Below are 18,532 nucleotides of genomic sequence, written 5' to 3' on the forward strand. Positions count from 1 at the left end.
TTCTGTTCTAGGCCAGGGGTATATAGTGAGACCCTGTCACACACAAGAAGAATGTTTGCTGTGCCTGAGGACCTGAGTTCCAATCCCTAACACCACATAACAGCTGCATGACCATGGATGTCTGTGACCCCAGTTGTAGTGGCTGAGACAGGTAGATTCCAGGGGCTTACAGTCCGCTAGTCTACCTTAAACCTAGGCTTCAGGTTCAGTGAGAAACCCTGTCTCAAAGGAACAAGGCAGAGAGGAATGGAGGAAGATGCCTGTCTTAGTTAGGGCTTCTGCTCTGAGAAAACATGACTAAAAGGAACTTGAGGAGGAAAGGGTTTGTATTCATTTACTCTTCCATATCATAGTTCACCATCAAAGGCTTTCAGGTCAGCAACCTGGAGGCAGAGTTGATGCAGAGACCACAGAAAACAGCTGCTTACAAGCTTGCCTCCTCATTTGCTCAGCCTGCCTTTTTATACAACCCACGAACAACAGTCTAGGGGTGGCACTGCCCACAATGGCCTGGGCCTTCCCACACCAATCACTAATTAAGAAAATGTCCTACAGGCTGTGTACAGCCTGATCTTATGAAATTAATTTCTCAATAGAGGATTTCTCCTCACATGACTCTGGCTTGTGTAAAGTTAATGTAAAACTAACACAATATCTGACATCTTCATCTGACCTTCATACACACACACACCAGAACAAAACAAACCAAGGTAGATAGCTCCTGAGGAATGACTCCTGAGTTTGACCTCTTAGCTTCCACATGCATGCATTCATGCACACTACATACATGCACACATACCTACATATATGCACGCACAAATACACAAAGAATAATAGGACTTGAGGGGGCGGCAGAATGTGACTCTATTATAGAGTGCTTATTTTGTGTGTGTGTGAGATCTGATTATTCTCAGGACTGAAAAGAAAAAAATAAGTTACTACACAAATAGAAATTAAAATACTATTTTGGGGTAATGGGCCTAGTTCAGTAGAAGAGTACTTTGTCTAGCATGCTGCAGGCCCTGGATTTGGTCCCTAAGCACAAAAAACATAAAATTTAAAATTCTACTTTCAGTAGTCATTTTGTGCACGGGCTACTTTAAAATTTTTTAACTAGCTTACAAAACAGCAGGTTTCCTTGTGTCCCCTCCCTCAAAGTTCAGGGCTGGGAATGAAACCCAGGGCCCTTCAAGGGCTTTATCACTGGGAGACACACACTGTCTCACCCCATCCCCTACTCCCCACCCTCACCCCATCTCATTGCTGCTTTTTTTAAACGATTTATTTATTTATGTATTTTATCTATACAAGTGCTCTTTCTGCATGTATGTCTGCAGGCCAGAAGAGGGCATCAGAACCCATCACAGATGGTTGTGAGCCACCATATGGTTTCTGGGAATTGAACTCAGGACCTCTGGAAGAGCAGCCAGTGCTCTTAACCGCTGAGCCATCTCTCCGCCCTCCCCCCTTTTTGAAAGGGTTCCTGGTCCATGAAACTCAGCATTTCATATCATTTTCCCACTGAATTTTAGACCACTTCTTTTTCCTTTTAATTTTCTTTTAATTCTTTAATTTTGCTGTTTGGAGGTCAAACTTAGGGTTTCACACATGCTACAGTATTGTACCTGGTATCTGTGTCCCCAGCCCTGGGCTGCTCTTTTAAGAGCAGGGAGCTGGGAGAATTATCAGAACAACTCTAAGGGAAAGCTCTTGCACATATTCCTTAATAGGTTTTAGGGAGGCAGCTCAGTTGGTAGCATTATGTACCCAGCTTGCATGAAGCCCTAGGTTTGATCCACAAAACTACATAAATTAGTGGTACATGCTGGTAACCCCAGAAAGCAGAGGGTGGAGGCAGGAAGATCAATCAGTTCTTCTTGAAATTCAAAGACATCTGGTTATATAGCAAGTTTAAGACCAGCCTGGGTTACATCAGAGCCTGACTTAAAAAAAAATCCTTGGGTTTTGAACTTAGGTCAGTGGTAGAGTCCTTGCCTAGCAAGCACAAGGCCCTGGGTTTGGTTCTCAGCTCCAGGGCTGGGGAGGAGTCCTTAATATAGTCCCTAACTTCATAAAATTATGATCTAAAAATTAGAAAGAACATAGAGATTTAGTACAAACAAACAAATTTCACAACAAAGGAGACCAGACCTGTAGAGAGGAGAAATGCCTTGTCCAAGAATAGAATCAGAAGGGGTATCTCTGTGTCGGTCGGTCTATCTGTGCCTCTCCTCTCCCCTCCTCTCCTTCCCTCCCTCCCACCCTCACCCACCTTGTGCATGCATGTATGTGTTTGTGTCTGTGTCTTGTTTGTTTGTCAGTGCTAGAATTATAGGGTTTCATGCATGGTGGGCAAGCACACTATCAACTGAGCTATATAGCCTCAACCCCAAATTCAGGGATCTTAATTCAGAGATGGCAACTAATAAATAATTAATCACAAATAACTTCATATTCTGTCTCATGGGCCTTTAAATCACAAACTAGACCGTGGCACGCCAGCATGTTCTCAGGCAGGTCTAGAGGACTTGTCTACATCTGGTCCCTATAACCCACTGCACTCTGACAGACTCCACCTAGCGATGGGGAAGCAGCACTGTCTAGTGTGTTAGCACAGCTGTCAGTATCCTGGAGAGCTGTAAAAAGATGGTGGTTTTCAGGGCTGCTGTAGAAATGGCTCAGTGGATAGTGATTTCCTGAGCTTAAGGACCAAGTTCAGATCTCCAGCGACCATGCAGAAAGTTATCCCATTATCCTCCTATTATTCTCTGGTTATCCTAGCAATTGGAAGATGAAGACAGGAAGATCCTGGGCCAGCCAGCTCTTCAGTGAGCTCCAGGTTCAATAAGAAACTGTCTCAAGGCATAAGGTGGGAGCAATCAAGGAAGGTACTGACATTGACCAATGACTTCTACATGCACATGCACTAGTGCACTCACTTCACACACATGCATGTATCACACAGGATAGTATTTGAGCACTCAGGCTGTAGCAGGAAGAGCCCACATCTGAATCCAAGGCCTGCCTGGGCTACTCTGCGAGATCCTGTCTCAGAACAACAAAAAGACAGTATTGCAAGACTTAGTATTGTTGAAGGAGGAGGAGGAAACAGAAAGAAGGAAAAGGAGGAGGAGGAGGAGGAGGAGGAGGAGGAGGAGGAGGAGGAAGAGAAGAAGAAGAAGAAGAAGAAGAAGAAGAAGAAGAAGAAGAAGAAGAAGAAGAAGAAGAAGAAGAAGAAGAAGAAGAGAAATCCAGTCACTTCTTCACAAATCCATAGTTCCTGAGAATACTCAAATGGGTCCAATAAAGGGGGACAATCTGGGTCGAAGGCCAAGTATATACAAACGCCTAAAGTACTGAGAAATTACTAGGGAAGGGAAGGCCCTTCAGGTAGCTGCTATGGCTATGAACCCACAGAGAACTGATTGGAGAGCCAGACCTGCTCAGGCTTCATATTAGATATGAACTTGAAGGCAATGGGGAGCTATGGAAGGATTTAGAGCAGACTATAGTTCTTAGTATAGTTGGTTTAATTACATTACTCACAAGTAATATATGAATAGATTTTTAATTTTTAAATTTTTGTGTACGCATGTGTCTTAGTGTATGTATGTGCACCATAGGCATGCAGTGCCTACAGAGGCCAGAAGAGGATATTGGATCCCTTGGAACTGGAGGTGGAGATGGTTGTGAGCCATCATGTAGGTGCTGGGAGTTGACCCTAGATTCTCTGAAAGAGCAGCCAGTGTTCTTAACCACTGAGCCATCCCTCCAGCCCTTTATGCCTATCTTTCTCAGATATGTATATGATTGTTCTGTGTGATTTAAAACAAACGTTATCTTGTCGAAAGAGAAATAAGCCCAGTGTGATAGCACACACGTGTAATCCCACAACTCAGGAGGCAGAAGCAGAAGGATAACTATGAGTTTGAATCAAGCCTGTGTGTTGTGGGTATTCACCAGAGAAGACTGCTCAGACATGGGTTGAAGCCAATAAAAAGTCTTTATTAGCTGGCCAGTGACTACACTGAGTGTTCAGGATCCCAGTGTAGCCTCAAGCCTTTCTCAGGGTGAGCTTTTAAGCACAAAAACCATGTTCTGGGTTGGCATACTCCAGTTAACAACAACAGTTAGCTAGAAGCAGAACTACAAAGCCAAAGAGCAAGGTCAGCACATTTAGAAGACATTCCCATAACTATGGACTGTGATGGATTAGGTCTTTGTTTTAGTGATTGGCAGATGACGCTATGCACATGTTGAATTTTACAGACTGAATGGCACTTCCATCATGGAGTCAGTTGTGCTAAGGTCTGGCACCCTGTTACACCTGGTCCTTATATTGAGTTCCAGGCCAACCAGAGCTACAGAATAAAACTGTCTTAAGACACACACCCTGCTCTCATTCCACCCACCAAAAGTTTGGGAAATTCCACAAGCCACTTGGCCCTCTGTTTACTTTGCTTGGCATTCGCAGCATATTTTGTGAACATCTAACTTTCTATCCTCACACAGGCATAGATGTTGTGGGAACATCCGGCACATGCCACTCAGGACAGCTGCAAGTTCTTAGCACTCTGCCCACCAGGTCTGCTGCTCTATGGCCTGCCTGGCTCAGAAGTCTGCCGCCCACATTTGTGGATTACCAGACAGCTGGACACACAGATGTTAAATGCTCTGTGTGGAGTCAAGGACTGGACAGTGTGCTTGCCATGTGTTGTAGAACAACTGAGGACACAAATGACCCTATGAGACTTTTCTAAGGGACACAACACATTTTAGCTCTTTAATATAATAAAATCATATATGTAACAAAGCCGATCTACCATGTGCTTGGTGAAGAGCTCTCAGTTTTGAGAGCTGGTAGAACTTCCTTTAAAATTCTGTATCTGCCACTTTTTGCTATAATTTTGAGCAATTCATTTAGCTTTGAGATACAGAATCACTAAAACTTGAATTTGAGATAATTTTGCTTTAGCCTTTTGAGGGCTGGGACATCACTATGCTTTGGGGAAAATGTGTCTGGGATTTATCTAAGGTCTAGACTGGAATCTAAGACTTGTGAGTCATAGATCAGTGGTTTGGTTTTGTTTAGACAAGGTCTCACTATGCACCTTTGACTGGCCTAGAACTCAGAACGATCCAACTGTCTCTGCCTACCAAGTGCTGGGATTCAAGGTGAACACTAACATTCCTAGCCAATCATGACTAAGGATGCAGTTCACTTGGCATCTACCTTGACAGTAATTTCAAAACAGTTGTCTGAATAAGGGCAAAGTTCATAGGCCCTATTAACAGGATAGAAGTGCTCTCTAGGACTAGAGAGATGGTTAAGTAGTTAACACACTAGCTGCTCTTCCAGAGACCAAAATTGAGTCCCCAGTACTCAAGTCAGACTGCTCACAACCATAGGCAATTCCAGCTCCAGGGAATCCAAAGCCCTTCTTCTGACCTCTGCAGGCACCAACACACACACACACACACACACACACACACACACACACACACACACACGAGGGTAGGGAAGTAAAATCAAGGAGCTGAGAGGCTCAGACATTGAGTGTGTATTACTCTTACACCCAAGTCGGATAGCCCACAAACGCCTGAATGCCAGCTCTTAGGGATCAATATTCTCTTCTGCTTTCCTTACACACTACATTCATATGGACCACATGCTCTCCCCCACACAATTAAAAATAATAAAAATATATTGTAAGAACTCCCTAAAACATTAGGATCTTGCTTTACAATTCTTACAAATTTTTAAACAAGAGTTACAGGTAATTCAATATGATCATACATTATTTCAGAGCAAAACTGTATTTACTGAAAGGAGTCATGACGTTTGCAACATCTTTTGTAAGAACAGTGATTAGAACGTGCCTTACAGAAGAGGACCTGTGTCTGAGGGCAAGCCTAGTGGTGATTATGTTCCCCTCAACATCAGCACAAAGCCGCAAAAGGTGACAGGTCTTTGAAAGGTGGTCCGAGGAGGCCCCCAGTAACTGCACAAAGGTAAAAACAATCTTGCTGAGAAAAAGTAAGTAGCTGAAAAGAGGAAGGAGATGGGAGCATGAGAGGGAGACAGAGACTAACAGGGTGATGATCAATATGAAAATGTCCTAATGAAGCTATTGTTATGAATTAATTGATATATACTAATTACAAAAGAAAAGAATATATAGCCGGGTGGTGGTTGTGCACGCACGAGGCTGGGCAGAGGCAAAGGCAGAAAGATCTCTGTGAGTTCGAGGCTAGCCCGGTCTACAAAGTGAGTTCCAGGACAGCCAGAGCTGTTACACAGAGATACCTTGCTTCGAAAAACCAAAATCAAAACAAAACAAACAAACAAAATATATCAAGCTCCATTCACCAAAGCTAGGACCTGAAGGTGTCTCCCCTAAAGCATGAAGGCACCCGAAAACTGAAGGCAGAAGCAGGTCCCCGGAGCCTACCGGCTAGACTTTCACTGCCATAGCTTCCTCCTGGTGCTCACGTCAGACAGGTGGCCTAGGACCGACCCTTGCTCAGCGTTCACCCTGGCTCCAGCCTCTGTATCCCTCCAAGCCAATTGCACTCAGCCAGCGAGGAGGCTCTCATCCGGGGCTCCACGCCAGCCCCGTCGTCATAGTTACCGCCAGAGCCCCACCCCTTCCTCGCCGCTCGGCCCCGCCCCTCACAACCCGGAAGCGGGAGGCGCGCCCAGGGAGCTGCGGGTTTCAGACCTGGGAGGCGGCGGCCTCTGGCTGCTTGGCCGCGCGCCCCCTCAGCCTGCTGCGCCCGCGGAACTTCTTCTCTGCAGCCGCGGGTGTCACCCGCTCCCCGCCGCCTGCCTCCGCAGCGCCCTAACCGGGGCGAAGAGCCATTTGGGCTGGAGAGAAAGGGACGCGGGGGTGGCCACGGCAGGTGAGGGGCAGGCCTTGGGAAGCCGGAGTGTGGGTGTGTGGTGCGTGTAGGGTTGTAGGTGGGTGTGTATCGAGCATGCGTGACTTGTGAGCGTAGTCCTCGAGTGGGCCGGTCCTTGTGACCATGCACGTGATCCATAACCGTGTGTGTATGTGTCTGTGTCTAAGGCCCAGCCTCGGTTCATTGCGGATGGTCGGTGTGCCTATGAGCCCACTATTGTGTGGCTATTGTAACTAGTGGGATTGTGCACAAAAGTCTTAATCAGACATTCTTATTGTCTTATCCCACTCAAGGGGACAAGGGGGGCTGTGGGGCAGAAACTCAGGAACATTTGGTTTCAGTAAACTTTTAAGGACTGAGTAGAGGCTAGTAGTTCTGGAGATCCTGCCTTACACCAGGTGTGAGTTTTGTTAATGAGTCATGACAAACGGCAAGAGTGTCTCATTTTCTTCTTTCCCAGAGAGTTAGAAGTTAGGTGCTGTGCAGTTCCTTTGTCTCTATCTGCAACTGCCCAGCTCTTCTTGGTGCAAGGATTCTACAGACTGGGAAGTTATCTAATAGCTATGTCTGAAATTTTCAAAAGGCTTTTATAACAGGACCTTGAGAAGAGGCATCAGAAGACGCCAGTCAGGCAGTGTCTCCTGTCACGACATTTAGAGATAAGTGGATAGGTTCCTGGAGAAAGGGATAAATCTTCCCTGAAGAAATCGTCCCCAAAGATAGAAAGATAACTATTTAATACATACAGGTGTGGTGAGGGGTGAAGATCTGCAGTGAATAGCCAGCTGCAGGGCTTTGGGTGTAGTTTAGTGGCAGAAGCTCCTGCTTAGCATTCCCGAGGCCATAGGTTCAATCCCCAGCACTGATAATTATAGCTGTGTCACCCAAAGGCTCTCAAGTTCCAATACTTCTTTATTGGTTGTAATAACAATCACAGATTGTCCCTATGTAAGTCCACTATAGATCAAGATAAAGAACCAGCAATATGTGACTGGCCATGCGAAGTAAACAATTGTAAAGTTCATTTCCTCAGCTGTAAGGTGCAGGTTTTACTGAAACCCTGAAGGACAAGTGCATGCTCATATAGCAGATTTATTGTCCAGCAACACAAGGTCCAGAAAAGACTGGGTGTCCTCAGCATCCTGGAGGAGGGGTTTCCTTAATCGTGGTTGAAGCTTATCTCTAGCCCTTTCCCCACTGGCAGGAACAAGTGCTTTTGTTTTGTAAAGAACTGAATCAAGCCTGTCTGGAGCTCACCGCCTACAGTCTTTCTTCATCCAGACCAGTTTGGTCATAATCTCAGCTAACTTTCTGGGCCCTGGACAGAATGTTTCTCCTGTGACTTGGAAAAGCATCCAACTTCGGTGGATGAAAGAGAGCTAGAACAAACTCCTTTTCATACTGCCACAGCTGCTGTCCCTTTGCAGCAGGTGTTCCCTTTCGTCCTTCCTAGCCATCAGCTGGCCACATGCAGCATCTGTCTCGCCTTTCCTGACTGCCCAACCGGCACAAGTGTTATCACTCTCTTTACAAAAGTATCCTCACAGCTGGGTAAAACCTTCATATCTACCAAGATTAGATATGATATGAACGTTGCAATCCTGAGGCGGTTGTGAATTAGACCGAAGGCTTTGGTAAGGACGGCCCTTCTACCCACTGTTGTGGGAAAGAAGTGGATACCTCAGTGTGCTGTGTGCCTGCCTGTGTTTGTGCTGTAGTTTGGGTTACGGATTGCCGCTGAGTCCAAAACTATGAGCAGTTTTTATTGTAAGTTCGTTGATTCTAGAAGTAAACTTTAACAAGCTGATTGATATTTTTGAAGCAAGGTCTCACCTATCACTGTATAGCCCTGGCTGGCTTGTAACTCACTGCACATACCAGGATGGCCTTGAACTCACAGAGATCTGTCTTCCTCCTGAGTGCTGGGATTAAAGATGTGCACCATAATACCTGACTGTTTTACATATTTTTAATATTCCCTCCTACAGAAATTGTTCCTAGAAAATGTCTCCAGTGGTAGTGCGTAGATGCTATCTGTGGGGTATTTCAAGTCTGTCTGAGTATGAAATATTTCCTAATTAATTGTATGTGCTGCTGGTTGCTTTCATTTAAAAAGTAAAAGCTTAAGTGAGACAGAAGAGGTAGATTCACTAAAATTTATTACATAAATGTATGCAACTATCAAATAATAAGAATTTTTAAAAGTAGTGAAAGTCATGTTACAAAAATAGTTTAAATGACTTAGATATTTTTTAGACATGTTAGTATTTAAGATAAAATGGATTTTGTAAAGGATTGTGTTTTTTGTTTTAGTGTTAATAACCAAATCTGTGCACACTGACTTCATCATCAGATTGGTGGTGTTTTACTTTGCATTTTAAAACAATTTAACAATGTTAGCCGAGCGGTGGTTGCACACACCTTTAATCCCAACACTCCAGAGACAGAGACAGGTGGATCTCTGTGAGTTTGAGGCCAGCCTGGTCTATAGAGTGAGTTCCAGGACAGCTGGGTCTACACAGAGAAATCCCTCCTCAAAACAAAACAAAATTACAATTTTAACAACCCTCTCTTAAAGTGTCTCCCTTTGCTTTGAGATGAGAGACCGATGTCCTGCTAGCACTGTAATTAGAGTTTAATACTGCACTGTCTACATTCACAGTCTCCTGGAAGTTCAGTTTAGTGATTCTCAAAGTTAGCATCCAGTGTTGTGTCCCTGAGGGAGGCCCAGAGAATGAGGAAGTGTTCCCTTGAGTTTACAGTCCTCTGCCCTGTGCCAGTCTGAGAGCTTTTTCTAAAATGGAGATTCAAAGGCAGCCTAGAGTTAAGTCCTGCTCTTGAAGCAGGGAACACCATGCAAGGCAAGTATTTGACTCTTCTCTGGTGGGTGGGCGCAAGTGCCTCTTTGGGCAATAAGACTCTTCAGCAGGGAACCTTACTTTCAGGTTCCTGTTACGGCATTACATGGTGGAGCAGAGGATACCCAGTTCACAGCCCGCCAGTAACAGGACTGGGAGGGGTTCTCGGAGGGCCTCGTTCATCTCTTTAGGACTTAGTCATCCCTCAGTCAGCAGATCAGGTGGGCTGACTGCCAAACCATTCTTGACTCTGGGGAAATCAAAGATGAATCCCACAGAGGAAACAAGTGCAGAGGTCACAGAGCCATCAAAACCAAAAGACATACCTTTTTTCCTTAGAGACAGACATTTTGTTGTATGTTCCAGCGTATTTACATTCATGGCACAGGCATTTCAGAGAGACATTTTGTAACTTTTCAGCACTTGGGAATTGAATGCAGGTTTCATGCATGCCAGGCAAGTGCTCTATTACACCCAATTACATCTCAGTTTATGTACCTTTTAGTATCAGTGAGGACAATATATTTGCATTCCCTACAGGGTATTAACTACATGTGAACTAATGATTTGTGACATATTATGACAGGCTTACTAACCCCTTTATCATATATATCCTATAAACAGATGGGAAGTTATTAAAATGGATTCTTTTGTTGTTGTTTTGTTTTGTTTGTTTGTTTGTTTGTTTGTTGAGACAGGATTTCTCTGTGTAACAGCTCTGACTGTCCTGGAACTAGCTCTTGTAGTTGCTGGCCTCAAACTCAAAGAGATCCACCTGCCTCTGCCTCCCAAGTGCTGAGATTACAGGCATGTGCCACCACCGCCCACTTAAAATGGATTCTTAAGATGCTGTCAGAAACCAGGTGGTGGTTCTCTAGTTTAAGTCTGTACTGATGAGGTAAACAGCCCCCTTTTGCTGGTTAAAGTTTTGTCGGTGCAGCTAGACCAGCCTCTGCATTGAGTTCAGATGTCATGAGAATTCTCACTGTGAAACTGTTACCTGTTTTTATTTCAGGGTTCACCTCCATTTCCGCTCATCATGGGAGAGATCAAAGTCTCTCCAGATTACAATTGGTTTAGAAGCACAGTTCCCCTTAAGAAGGCAAGTATGCTTTTACTATAGTTTGTAGTCACTACGTCATGTGTGGTTCAGAAGCTGTGCCTCAGTACTGTGTGAGAGCGAAGGTTACTGCTGAATACTGTGATTGGGTGTTATAGAGTGCAAGGTTCACTGCTTCCCTGTCACATGCAGTCATCTTTGGAGACTGACTGCAGAAGAATCAAGTGTAAGGATTTTCTTGTTTGCAATTCCTTTTACATCCTCAGCCTTGGATAATGTAGTGAAATGCTCGCAACAACATCTATCCAGTAAGTACAGTCATTTCTGTTTCCGTTCCTGAAATGTAAGCTTCATAGAACTGTGTGTGCAGTGATGCTTTCTTGCTCTCCTGTTACTGTGACAAAAACCGTGACCAAGGCAACTCAGAAAAGACTTTACTTGGGGGTTTCGGTTTTGGAAGGATCGAGTCTCTGGTTCTCACGGCAGGGAACATGGTAGGTAGACCTGGTGCTGGAGCAGTGGCTGAGTGCTTACCTCCTGATCAACAATCTCGAGGTGAAGAAAGACACACTGAGAGTCCTTTGACACCTCAAAGCCCACCCCCATTGACACATCCCCTCTCACAAGACCACACGTTCCCAAACAGTTCCCCTAACTGGGGACCAAGTATTCAAATGTCTCATTCCACACCACAGATGCTTACTTACTCAGCCCTGGTCATCCTCTGGAGCCCATTTGCTTAGGATGTTGGTACATCCTCAACAGTTCAATTGAAATTTGCTTTTGACTATGAGCCAGCCCCATGCTACTCCTAGACAAAGGGCTGATCCCCCTGCAGCAGCATTTGAATAGTGTGGTCTCAGGATTATCCGTGTTGTATGTTAATCATTTTAGCAAGACAGACAGCTAAGAAAGTGTTGTGCAAATCTGAATTCATGTAGATTCTGAGCTACATTTTGCTCAGGCATAGGCTTCCTACAAATAGGCCAAGCACTGTTGTGGAGACTCCTCAGGCATCTTATTTAATTCTTCCAACAGTTAGATAAGATGGGTGCTAGGGTACATATTTTATAGACAAGAAACCTGAGGTCCTTGGAGTTAATTAGCATACTGGAGATCATATAGCCTGCTAGACTTTGGCTTGAAAATCAAATTAATCTGGCTTCAAAGTTAGACACACCGGGGCTGCCTACTAAGGGAACCCCTTTCCCTTTTGCTTCCTAAGAGACTGTTGCCATCATGGAAGTGGCGTCCCTCTACCTCACCCCTCCCTTCAAGTAACTACCATGAGCTTCTCTTGATAGACTCACTTCCTCAGCAATCTGATTGCCAGCCCCAAGACACCAACCCAGCTAAATAGTCTTAGAAGTCATTTCATTTCATTGATAGTTCCCCCCTCCCCAGTTATCTGTCAGGATAAATTTTCTTGAAATTTCATGATACTTTGGTTTTAAGTTGTCAAGCAGAGCCAATGGTGGTGGCACATGCATTTAATCCCAGCACTTGGGAGCAGAAACAGGCTCATCTCTAAGTTCCAGGCCAGCCTGGTCTACAGAGAGAGTTCCAGGACAGTCAGGGCTACACAGAGAAATGCTGTCTTGAAAAACAAAACAAAACACAAAATGGTTGTCAAGCAGATTCTGTGTGTTCTGAAGAAGCTCTGATGAAACTGACATTCAGAGAATTCAGGGAAGTTGAAGCTAAATACTCATGGTATTTCTGGCTCATGTTCAGAGTGCCTCTGTCACTTCAGAGCATGCTGCTTCAGAGTGTGCGTGTGTGTGTGTGTGTGTGTGTGTGTGTGTGTGTGTGTACGAGCTGCTATCTCAGACCCTGATGTTTGTGTTATTCTCCTTCCAAGTCTGAGGTCTGTGCTTGTCTTACCTGATTTTGCAAGACTGGGATTCGTTGTGTGGGCTGAAAAGGTCATCGGTTTTGTTGTGTGCTTTTTTAAACCATAATCACAAGGGGACCTAGGAATCAAAACAAATGGCAAAACACAAAGGTCAAGAACATGAGCTGTATTGTCACCGTCTGGGGAAGGCCAGGCGGAAATTATTTGGAGTCCCTGGACTTTGCCTTATCCCATTTGTCAGCTCTTAGTGACCCCGGTGACCCCAGTTAGTCAGCTTCTACCCACAGAGGGACACTGGAGTCCACAGTCCTGCTAGCTAGAATTCAGGAAGAAAAAAAAAAGGACGGATATTGGTTTTAATGTCGAGTGTTGGTACAGTGAAGTATAATAACAGCTAGCCGGCACTGAGTAATCCCCCACTGTCTGCATTTCTGGGTCACGTTCTTGACTCGCCTTGTTTCATCCTTTCTTCCCTGTCAGGTTAAGAACACGGAATCACAAAGGCCTCTGGTGACCTCGTCTTCCTCCATCCCTAAAACAACCACTTTCTCCCACTTCCCAACCTCAAGTGAAAGTTATGAAGCCTTTGCTAGGACAGTGACACACACACCTACCTGGTCCTCATCCGCTGAAATCCCTCCCTCCCTCCCTCTCAGCTTTGCTTGAGATTGATTCCTGGAGCACCTGGGGTCTGTCTAGCCTCTCCCCAGAGTGGGTTCTCAGTTCCTCCTGGCCTGCCCTGTTCAGTCTCTGACCATGCTGACCTTAGCTAGTTCTGGGCCAGCACTTAAGAATGACTGCAAACTGCTCTTGTGTACGCACGCATACACGCATGCACTCACATGCGCACACACACAAAATATAAAATGCCATGTAGAGTTTACCGTTTAATGGTCAACAAAACAGACTTGCTCTTACTCTGGGTAGACAGGTCAGTTAGAAAGAGAAAGGTGACTCTTGGGAAGTTTACAAAGCACACTGAAGAAAGAAAGGAAACCAAAGCAGTTTACTGTGGGGTGCCCATCTGTGACCCCCATGTTACCCTGGAACAAACGCGGCAGCTCTGTTAACTTTGCCAGTGACTATTAAAACCAGCACCTTCAAACCCCGGCTCACGAGATTTTCCTTTGTTCTCTTTTAACTTTCCCTCCAGATAATCGTAGATGACGACGACAGTAAAATATGGTCGCTCTATGACGCTGGCCCCAGAAGCATCCGGTGCCCTCTCATCTTCCTCCCTCCTGTCAGCGGGACGGCAGATGTGTTTTTCCAGCAGGTCTTGGCTCTGACTGGCTGGGGTTATCGGGTGATAGCTGTAAGTATGGCGCTTCAGCATGGAAACTCGGGCTTGTGGCCCTTAGCCCTTCTGCTTCTCACTAACTATAGTAATGGTAGCTTTTTATCTGAAGTCAGATTATGTTCTCCTGTTTTATTTTTCAGTCACACCACTAAGCTGTGCGCCCTGCGCTTGTTTCCTCTTAATTTTAAAGGTGTTGTCGGAAAGGCTTTGTTCCCAAGTATTATTTCTTAGCAGAGTTAGGGCTTGCTCTTGTTTCCCACTATTCCTTCTGAATTTTCTCTCTAGAATAAGAGTGTTTATGTGGAAGGTGCTGTTGCTTGTGACAGAGGTTGTAATGCCTGTGCTGCAGCACAGGTTGGTGAGGAAGAGCCTGTCTTCAGCTTTGTATAGCCGCAGTGGCCTCTGGGACCTGCGGTGTTCCGTTCCCCGGCTCCCATGGAGTGCTGCTGTTGTGATCCAGTCGGTCACTGTCTGAGGGAGAGAGAAAGCGGTCAGCTACCTCCTTTTGGAAGGGGAATTAGTTACTTGGCATGTTACTGGGACAGAACACTTGACAGAAGCAACATGAGGAGGGAAGGGTTTGCATGACTCACAGTCAAGGGTACAAATCATCATGGCAGGCGTGAAGGCTACGAGGGCCTGGGGCAGGTGGTTGTGTTGCAACTGCAGGGAGGGCAGAGAGAAACCTTGCTTTCAATGTTCGGTCTGTGATCCCAGCTCGTGTGATGGTGCCACACACAGTCAGGGTGGTCTGCTCTCCTCAGCCTCATCTGGATAGTCCCTCACCACACCATGCCAGAGGCTGGTCTCCAGCGTGAGTGTAGATCCGTATTAACCATCACGGAAGGAAACTGGCTTACACATGGGGGTCCCGTTAGAAAAATCCGAGTGCTCTTTCTGCTGACACCCCTTCTCTTGAGAGAACAGTTGGCTCCAGCGCTGCTCCAGGCGCTCCCTGGCTGCTCTCGCATTTCTTCCGCCATTCCTCAGACGGTGTGAATCTTGGGTTAACTTCCTGTGTCCTGGGTGCTCAGTCGTCCTTCACACACACACACACACACACACACACACACACACACACACACACCAGGAGGGTGAGCACCCAAGCCCTCCACAGCCATGCGTGGAGCCTGAGCTGCCCTCAGGAGTCTGTCCTCTAGAAAGCAAATGATGACAGGCTTCCTGTCTCACACCGGCCAGTTTCAGAGACCTTGGCTCCGATTGATTGATTGATTGATTGATTGATTGATTGATTGATTTTTGCCTTTAAGGTTCTTTTCTGGTTTAGTTTGATTGGTTTGGGTGGCGGGGTTGGGTGTGGTGTTGAGACAATTTCTCTCTATGTAGCCATGACTTCTGGAACTAGTTCTGTACACCAATCTGGCCTCAGACTCACAGAGATCCACCTGCCTCTGTTTCCTCAGTGCCAGGAACCAAGATGTGAGTAAGCACACCATGCAGGATTCTTTAGAAAATTATGCTTGTTTGTTTGTTTGTTTAGTGTTTGTGTGTATGTGTGTGTCTGTCTGTGTCTGTGCTCTGTGTATGTGCACGTGTGCATGCCAGAGGAGCTGTACTCCTGTAACTGAACCTGTCATCAGTTGTGAACTGCCCAGAGTAGATGCTGGAAACCAAACTTGGGTCCTCTGGAAGAGCAGCCAGTGCTCTTAACCGCTGAGCTGTCTCCAGCTCTGAAGAATGTAATAGTCTGTCAGTTTATTCAGCTTTACTGTCTTAACTGTGCATGTGGGAAGAGGGTATTAAATTGTGTACAACTTTATTACCTATAAATGTAGTTGGGTTTGATCTTGGGGATTAAGCTTAGAACCTGTGTAAGCTGGGCACATGTCTACCACTGAGTCAAGCCCTGGTCTTAGTGTGAAGACTTTCAGATTAAAGCCTTTATAAATACCCTTTTCTTTTAGGGTGTCGTCTGCATCCTAGTCGAGAAGCCTTCTCCACAAAGAGAAGTTTATAATAAATCCAAAATTACTCTATAATTTACATAGCAGGATCTATCCTACTGATTTTTTTAAATGACAATATAAATCTGAGGGCTTAAAACAGCAAAGCAAGACTGTGGTAGGGTTTATGTATTTGTAAATGAGGCCAGAGATAGAGCTCAGTGATAAAGGACTTGCTGAGCGCGTTCTTAGGGGACAAGTCTCAGTCTCTAGAAATGAGTTTGTTGCTTATACTAGTGCTACCAGACAGGCTTTTTAGGGAAGGTGTCTTTTTTTTTTTTTTTTTGTCATAGTGAAAGTACAGGAAATCAGAAAAACTAAGAAAATTGCAAAGGATCATTTTATTGAACAGTTCCTTAAAGAAATTCTACTAAGGGGAGGGGGCTTTCTTAAGGAAAGATTTTATCTCCAGTTCTCCTGGCTCTTTGAACCTCATGTTCTCAATTCAGAATGAAATTGCGTTTCTTTACCTGGAGGAATTCTGCAGGAGTTGCTCTTGACCCTCAGTCTATTAGAAAAGGAAGTTGATATGTATTGAGATTGTTTATGTGGGCTGGAGAGATGGCTCAGTGGTTAAGCACACTGGATGCTCTTCCAGAGGGCTCGAGTTCAGTTCTTCGGGTTCATGGCAGCTCACAACTGTCTATAACAGCAGCCCCAGGAGACCTGACAGGCTCTTCTGGTCTGCATTGGCACCCACTTGCATGTGGCGTTCAGACACAAACACACACCTTTAAAAAATAAAAAACCTTAAATGATGCCATTTTCACACACTTTGAAAAAGAAGCAAAGGCCGGGCAATGGGAAATGTCATGTGATTCCTGAGCTATTCAAATAATGAGTGGCATTTTAAGTTTTTAACATAAAATTTCTATTTCAGTTGCAGTATCCAGTTTATTGGGATCATCTTGAATTCTGTGATGGATTCAGAAAACTTTTAGACCACTTACAGTTAGATAAAGTGAGTATGTAAACTAATAGCATGTGATGTCTGTGCATCTTATAAAGGCTAAGATTGTCTTTTATTTTTTTAGTAGTAGTTTTATTGTGATACAATTCACATATCACACAGTGTACTATTTTTAAAGTAGAAAGTCACATATTTAAAATTCCAAGATATATTTGTGGTTGTCAACACTGTCAACTTTGGAGCCTTTTTCACTCCCCACCAAAGGAAATTTTTTGAACCAATGAGATGGTAAAGATTGGGCTGATGAGGTGGTAAAGGCACTTGTCACCAAGTCACCAAGGGGCCACAGGGTAGATGGAGAACTGTGGCTTGCCCTGGTGCCAGTTATACATTGGGCGCCAGTTGTGAGGATCTCGGTGACTACCAAAGCCAGCAGAACAACAGTCCAAGTGAGATAAGAAGGCAGTCAGGGTCAACACAACTAGTAGCCAGTGGAGAGTCTATCACCAGCGGTGTATTTTAGGATATTTAAGCATGGCATTTGAAAAGTTTTCTGGTGATAATTAACTTGTGCTGTATGCACAATAGAGCTTAAGGCATGAGTATATCAAAACTTTCATGGAGTACATGTGACATCATTCATAAAGATGTGTTCTATAGATTGACCACATGTGACATCATAAGAGTCTTATAAAGGATCTGGTCTGGTATCTGTCATACAGATATCACAAAGGGTACCAGGCTGTTAACCACCTTCCAGCCTTCTGGGAGGAAAACATGGTACACATCTCCCTTTGAAGAGATAGCCCTTCAAGTTTAACATTCCTGGTTTGCCTAGTGCTTTTCTGTGAGCACAAGACCTTCTACACCCTCCGACCTCCACAAGCATGCCATGGCACATGTGCACCTGCGTCTGAACACAAACACTTTTTTTTTTAATTCAAGTAGGAAAGTTATTATCAGTCGTCCCCCATCTTTCCTCCTAGCTCTGCAACCTCTATGACCTCATCTGCTCTGGACATTTTACCTAAGTGTAATTATATGAGAACTGGCTTTTTATGCTTAGCACAGTGTGTCTGAGGTCCTTTCCAATGCAGCATGGGTCAGCACAGTTTGAGTAGCTCTGTCTGAAATGCTTGAGATGGTGGCTCAGATTTTGAAATAGTCACATACACTTTATCTGTTGAGTGTCCCTGATCTGAAGATCCAAAATGCTGTTGAGATTTTATCAGAATTATGTCCTCAAAAAGGTTTTGGTTTTAGGGCATGCACTGGCTGGTTCTGTGTGTCATCTTGACACAAGCTAGAGTCATCAGAGACTATATAATGCTAGCTATCAGGCATTTTCTAAATTAGTGATTGATGGGGGAAGAGCCCAGTCTATTGTGGGTGTGTCCACCCCTGGGGCTTGTGGTCCTTCCTTCTATAAGAAAGCAGGCTGACCAAGCCATGGGGAGCAAACCAGTAAGCAGCACTCCTCCATGGCCTCTGCATCGGCTCCTGCCTCCAGGTTCCTGCCCTGTTTCAGTTCCCGTCCTGACTTCCTTCAGTGACGAACTGTAGAAGTGTAAGGTAAAGAAACCCTTTCCCTCCCAACTTGCTTTTTTGTCCTGGTGTTTCGTCACAGCACTAGAAACCCTAACTAACAGGGCATTAGATCATTGTTCTGTTGCAGTGAGACA

General features: G+C 44.9%; 1 protein-coding gene across 1 annotated transcript in view; it reads left to right on the forward strand.

Annotated features, from left to right (window-relative positions):
• Window positions 1–6,700: 6,700 nt before the first annotated feature.
• The window catches only part of Spg21 (SPG21 abhydrolase domain containing, maspardin), a 32,117-nt gene continuing 20,285 nt past the window's right edge, over window positions 6,701–18,532 (forward strand). The window contains exons 1-4 of the mRNA XM_048423617.3: window positions 6,701–6,903; window positions 10,777–10,863; window positions 13,830–13,991; window positions 16,821–16,901. Coding sequence (XP_048279574.1) covers window positions 10,801–10,863; window positions 13,830–13,991; window positions 16,821–16,901 — 306 coding nt within the window. The 5' untranslated portion in view covers window positions 6,701–6,903; window positions 10,777–10,800. The remainder of the gene's footprint in view (window positions 6,904–10,776; window positions 10,864–13,829; window positions 13,992–16,820; window positions 16,902–18,532) is intronic.

This window comes from Myodes glareolus, chromosome 4, assembly GCF_982192425.1.
Source record: "Myodes glareolus chromosome 4, mMyoGla1.1, whole genome shotgun sequence".
NCBI classification, from domain to species: domain Eukaryota; kingdom Metazoa; phylum Chordata; class Mammalia; order Rodentia; family Cricetidae; genus Myodes; species Myodes glareolus.